The sequence below is a fragment of the Musca vetustissima genome, unplaced genomic scaffold (genome assembly GCF_032173495.1).
Source record: "Musca vetustissima isolate MV318-11 ecotype Yass unplaced genomic scaffold, APGP_CSIRO_Mvet_v1 utg148617, whole genome shotgun sequence".
NCBI lineage: Eukaryota > Metazoa > Arthropoda > Insecta > Diptera > Muscidae > Musca > Musca vetustissima.
Window position 1 is genome coordinate 34,121 of NW_026872480.1, and position 6,755 is coordinate 40,875.

General features: G+C 35.0%; 2 protein-coding genes across 2 annotated transcripts; one reads left to right on the forward strand and one right to left on the reverse strand.

Moving 5' to 3' along the window:
* Positions 1–19: 19 nt before the first annotated feature.
* Positions 20–315, reverse strand: LOC133323052 (uncharacterized). The gene has a single exon (XM_061532045.1). The coding sequence runs from the start codon at positions 305–307 to the stop codon at positions 20–22; it is 288 nt and encodes a 95-aa protein (XP_061388029.1). The 5' UTR covers positions 308–315.
* A 3,168-nt stretch (positions 316–3,483) lies between these two features.
* Positions 3,484–4,094, forward strand: LOC133322736 (B-cell CLL/lymphoma 7 protein family member A). Its single transcript, XM_061531734.1, has 2 exons — positions 3,484–3,798; positions 3,976–4,094. Exons 1-2 carry the CDS (start codon positions 3,492–3,494, stop codon positions 4,092–4,094), a joined length of 426 nt encoding a protein of 141 aa, XP_061387718.1. The 5' UTR covers positions 3,484–3,491.
* Positions 4,095–6,755: the final 2,661 nt, after the last annotated feature.

The following is a 6,755-nucleotide window of genomic DNA, read 5'->3' on the forward strand; positions in this document are numbered from 1 at the left end:
ATTACGTTCGTCTATCTGCCTATCCACCACTTAAGGGAGGAATAATTGCCACTTCATCACCTTCCTTCAAGGAGAGTTGTTCTTCTTCACTGACGTTACAATAGTTTTGATTGACGGCCAATATAATTGTAGATTTAATGGATTCCAAATTATACGCAGCACTTAATTCTGCCAGTAGTTTGAGGGATGTTATCGTATTTGTTTCGATGCTATATGTCACTTCATCCAATCCTGCCAATTCACGTGCTTTTGCAAAAAATAATATTCGAATATTGATTTGCTTCGTTACGGAATCCGCACAACTCATTGTTATTAGTTCTATTTTTTATTTAGCTTAACATGTTATTGTAATTGCCTCGAAGTATTTAAGTGGTGACCAGTGAAAATAAACTGATATTGAAATGATAAGCAAAACACTTGTAGTCAGAGATGGAAAATCAATAATATTAGAATGTACCAAAATGGTACTTTTTTAAAGGGAAAATTTGAATTTTTGAAGAAAATAATTTACAGCATCTAATGAAGATGGCCAAACTTTTGCTGATATCGCTTTGATTTTTGGTTTATCTCAAAGCCTAGAAATATCCGCAAGTGGTTTGATATAAGACGTGGGTTATTTTTGTACTTTTGAAAGTAAAATAGTACTTAAAAGAGTACAACTTTACGGAAATTCTCATCCATCCTATTATCATCTGCATGTAGGGGTATACGGATCGATTTATTATTAATCGAATCTGATATAGAATAAGCGATACTGGAATTCTAACATATTTTTAATAGTCATATATAGTGACCGGGCCTATGTTACCGATAGTAAGTGTTTTGACTACCTCAGCCAATTTTGTGATGGCCAGGATTTCTGCTTGAATTACGCTGCAAAGATCGTTAAGTTTATATGAGTTCTAGATTGCTAGTTCCCTGCACCAGTACCTTCCTTCATCTTCGACCCGTCTGCAAAAATCGACAAACCGGTTAGAGGTAAGAAATCACTCTATGAGAGGGAATATAGTCACTGATGTGTTTACACCTCTCCGAGCAGTCACAACATGGCTTCGTGTGAATGATGCTTTCGTCAAAATTCAGCGACTTCCAGACATTCGTTTCCCGGAGCCTCAGGGCACATCTAGCAGCCAGGAATTTAACCAAAGAGTCCAGTGGTTGGAAGTTCACGAATGCATTCAGGACTGCTTGTGGTGTGCTTCTTAGCGCCCAGTTACCAGGGTCGAAACCGAGCGCTGTACTGTATTCATTATTGTTGTCCCCTTGTCACCACACAAGGCATCCATACAGCCAGTGTATGATTTCTGGTTGTGGTCCCCAACTCTTACCTATAGAGTTCTTGCCAGAATGGAGTGCTATTACTCCTTTCTTAGTGCGTTCATCAAAATTCCTTTTCCATGTTAATTTGTGGTCAAGGATTGTACCAAGCACTTTGTTTCTAAGGAAAGGCTAAGGTAACTCCACCAAAATATGGCAAGCGGAAATTTGGAATCTTACGTTTCCTAGTGAAGAGTACCATTTCTGTCTTAGTGGGGTTTACGACAAGACCATTGGCATGAGCCCAGTTGGACTGGGTTAAAAGGGCACCCTCCATGATATTGGAAATCATCAGAATACGCCACAACCTTTATTTTAAGGTTGTCGAATTTCAGCAGTATCTCATTTATTAACAGAAGCCATAGAAGTGGAAACAGATTTTCTCATGAATCTCTATTCCAAGGATGAATTGATAATTCTGCGTTCGAGCGGGGTTAACTGGTAACAGTCGTTCCATCATCGTTTTTTTATTGGGTAAATTTAAATAAAAAGTTGTGAACTGGGGCAACGTATCGAAGGAAATGACCGAGTGCCTATGATTCCAGGATCGACGAGTCGTGAAGGCAGCTCCAAAATATTCACTTCTTAGGTCACTTCCTTTCTAAGTGGCTTTCCTAATGGTGGTGTGTTAGACGACTTCGTACGCATCAGTGTTAAAGATTTGCGGTCAGGATCTTGACTTTGTTGGGATCCGTACCATGTTAAGGACTCGTCTTAGTCTTCAAAATATTAACACAAAGACTATCCTAGTGACTCCTTCAAAATAAAGTGACTTTTCGAAGATGATGAGAAAGGACGCAATCCCTGGCGAGACTTTTGAGGCAACTGACCGTTGATGCAGAACATAGTTCTCTCAGAACAGTGAAAGAGAAGTCTGCTCGTTTTCTGAACAACGGGAAGATTATGTCGGGGACTTCTGGTCACTCAGCACCATCAAATGGCTCTCTAAATGTTGGGAAGTCCCTGACACCATCCTCCACTGCGAAAGAGGACAGGGTAATGTCGGATCCGGCTCGAAGGAAAGCACGTAAAAAGGCTGCTAAAACACAACTGGAAGCCTAGCAATTCGCCTGCTATTGAATTGTCAAAACACAAATCCAACGTTACGACAATTGAGCTTTTGAAGCTGGAAATCAAAAGCAGGCGAACACGAAGTGGATGTACTGGATATTACTCTGGGGACCTAATGAAGGAGTTATGAGAGAATTATGTTCTGGGAAGAGCAACAAAGAATAATTCTACCAAGAGTGGTTAGGGGGAGGAGAAACCCAAAATCGCCGTCACGAAGAGACCGATCCCGGCGCCTAGTGATCTGCGAGTTGTGATCATTGATCGAGCCGACCCTGACGGAGCTTATCACCGATATATGACAGACCTCTTCTTGAACGACGAAGTTGACTTATAGAACTTATAGAACTAGAAAATGGAGGAATAATCTGCAGCATTGAAGGCTTCCACTGGAGCCTGATCCACCCGAACCTGAGGTATGTAACCTGTTGGAGGAGATGATTGTTTTTTGGACCTAATGCTTTTGCAAATAATTTAAAAAAAATGATAAACTGAATTGTTTTTATTATTTCTCGGGATTTATATATTAAATATTTTTTATTCTTTTTTTATAAATATCATAATTGTTAATTGTATCAATCTTTACTGGAAATTTGTATTTTTTTGATTGTCTACTCAAAATTTATTCCCCAAACTTTAGGTTTGTGAGATGTGAAAGTTGTGTAAATGTGTGTTTATGTGCCACGTCACGTTACGTGTTTCACTAACTACTAAGGTTACGGTAATCGGTACATACACAAAGTAATTACGACAGAGACGGATTAATGCATGTTTCTCAATTCTCTGAAAAAAATGAATAGAAATACACATTTTCTTTAACTTTTAGAAACTAGAAAGCTAAATGGTATATTTAAGTAAAAGTGTTTCATATTTCTAATTATTTTAATAAATTGTTAACGTTCCAACATATGAATACTAATGTTTCTCTGCAATTGCGCACTTCCAACCCTGATGTAAACATTGCCGGTGCAAAGCGTTCCTTGAAAGTGACAGACCGAAAAAAAGAAAACAACCACCAACAACCGGAGAAAACGTAGCACTTCATTATTAAATAAAATAAAAGAAATTAAATAAATTAAGAAAATACATCAAATAAATTCCCCACAATGTCGCGAAGTGTAAGAGCCGAAACTCGTAGCCGTGCCAAAGATGATATTAAACGGGTAATGGCCGCAGTGGACAAGCCCAGGCATTGGGAAAAGAAATGGGTTACAATCAATGATACGACCATGAAAATCTTCAAATGGGTTCCCATATCGAATAACGATAAAAAGAAACTTGGTGTTAACGGCGCCGTTGGTGGTGGCCTGGGTAGCAAAAGTGACAAGGAGAATTCGCAAAAGAGTACACCGACGCCACCGCAAATAACCTCCAGTTATGGAGGTGGTCTGACTGCTGAGGATTCCAATACCTGTGAGTGAATACTACGAATATGAGTTCCCAAAGAAACAGCAAGCAATCATTACAACGAAACAAAATGTTTGATGTTTTTATAATTATTTTAAGAGATTAAGAGTCCATAAATTCTTTTTATATATTTTTGTTGTTATTTCTGTAAAGATTGAAATTAATGTATTGTTTTTTTTGCAGGCTTCTCCGTTGTCAGTGATTCGCAGGGTGCTGATTTTGTTAGCAGTATGCCATTTTCGGAAGACTCCAACTCCCAGGGCAGTGAGGGACCAGTTAAGCGACTTAAAACATCCGATTAATTTTTAGTAGTACATTCTTAATTTACTCGTAATATACATATATGTAATTCATTTTTTTTTTTTTTTTGTATTTTTAAGTCAATGTTTAGATGTAAATTTGTATAGTGTAATAATATGTGTATGAATATGATGAACGATCGATCTATATTGCAATTTGTATTGAATTTAATAGAATACATACAATTAATAAGACTTGCATTTCTCATAAAAAAAAATTATACATTTTTTTTGAAACATCAGTAGATGTGTGTTTTTGACATGCCTATTGGCCTAATTGACCTTGAGAAAATATGTTAAAAAAATCCACGCCTATTCGCCTAATTGTCCTTGTGAAAATATGTTTAAAAAATACACGCTTACGCCTAATCATGGCTGAGAAAATACAAATTTACAGAGGAAGTTCTAACATGTTAGGCAAGGCATGTTAGGTTGAAGGATGAGTGAGTTTTTGTGAAAGCCTTGACCCAGCGGATAAAAGCCTCCCATTTTTTTGGGATTTAAAAGACCTACTAAAATGCCAAATTACAACCAAGGTGTGTTTTTTACATCCATTTTATAAAGGTCCTAAAAATATTTTGAAGATCTTTTAATAGAAGTTCTTTGGAAGCCCTTTTATTTCCTTAGATATCCATTTGAAGATCTTCTATCAACAGGAGACCCTTTATAAGGTTTGTATTTGGAGAGAGGACCTTTTGAAGGTCGTCGGACTTTAGAAGTCTTCAGCCTTTTGTTAGTAAACAACATTTTCAAGATATTCTGTCTATGGACGATTTTTCATGATAGTACTATGTTATTCTTTTCATAAAATTTGTGCATATCTGAATTGCCATGGATATAGCACAGGCTGTCCAAATCGACTATACTGCTGTGCAAATTTCATAAAAAATTAGTCGATATTTCACATATCTTTGAACATTCATATAATGCTAATTTTCTCTTACATGTCGTAGGTTTAAAATACATAGTCAATATGTAATAAAACTTAAGAATTTCATGTATTCATTTGTGTAAAATTTATCAAAATCGGTTACGTATTCACAGAGTTATTCGCATTTGAATTCAGTGATGATCCGAAATATACTTACTGTTCGATGCTGGGCACCTATTACCTGAAAAAGAAAAACCACACAAAAATCGAATTTTTAAAAACTGCAATTTTTCGTTCCTAATGACTGCTTCTGGTTTGTAAAGAAAATTATAGCATATTTTTAGGCCTTAAAAGTGTGTAATCCGACTTGTAGATACTGTTTCTGCCTAAAAGTATGCTATGATTTTCTTTACAAACCAACAGCAGCCATCACGAACGAAAAATTGTCATTTTTAAAAACTCGATTTTTGTGTGGTTTTTCATTTTCAGCTAATAGGTGCGCAGCACCGCAGAGTAGGTATATTTCGGAACATCGTTTATTTCAAATGCAAATAACTCAGCAACCACTTAACCGATTTTCATGATTTTTACACAAATCGTTAGAGGAAATTCTAAAGTTTTATTACATACTGACAAAACATATAAAAAATAATGATATTTAAGAGTAAATTAGCATTATGTGAAAGTTCAAAGCTATGTAACATTTCGACAATTTTTTATGGTCAAAGCAATATAGTCGATTTGAACAGCTACATTGTTTTGAAAAGTTGACGGCTAGACACATATGGAAGGTATTTGCTGGATATTCTGTCCCTAGAAGAATTTTTGAATACATTTTATCTGTAGCAGATTAAAGTTTTATAGACAGAAGACCCCCACAATTTATTCTACAGACACAAAAATTAAAGTGTTTCAGCGAGGGTTTGAATGCAAAAGTCCTTCAAAAGGATTTATTTAGACAGAATACAAAATGTGAAGACAATGGGCAGCAACTTTTCAATTTGAACAAATTTTTATATATGATGGGGTCATTTCGCCAGAAATGGTTGTGCATTCTGCATCTGTCTTCTTCCGTAGACAGAATACCTTAGACAAAACAGGATATCTTAAAAAGGATATGTTTAAAAAATCCATGCCTATTGACATAATTGTCCTTAAATGATATGTTTAAAAAATCCATGCCTATTGGCCTAATTGCCCATGAGAAAATATGTTTAAAAAATCCATGCGTATTGGCCTAATTGTGGTTGAGAAAATAAATTTCAAAAATCCACGCCTATTGGCCTAATTGTGATTGAGAAAATATGTTTAAAAAATCCTCGCCTATTGGACTAATTGTCCTGGCAAAAATATGTTTAAAAATCTACGTCTAATGGCCTAATTGTTCTTTAAAAAATGTTTAATTAGATGTTATTAAAACTTTATTATTTTTTATTATGAATTAAAGTTATATGTATTATATTTTTGTATAAATTATTTTTAGTGTCAATAAAACAATACAATATTATTGTCCACATTAATTTTAACAGAGATAATGTTCACGATGTATGTGTCTAATTTTTTTTGTTTAAATTTTGAGTAAATATTAAAAAAAGCAACTACGAAACCTTTTGGGTATATATCCATTATCTTAAAGAAATCTGCTACAAAAAATATAAATTAAATAAATAAATGATCGAACGAACGAACAGAAATAAAACAATTATATAATATCGTTGATTATTTTTCAGTGATTTTGTTTTTTACTTTGTCTTGCATTTTATATCTTAACAAGAATTTAATTATTTAATTGT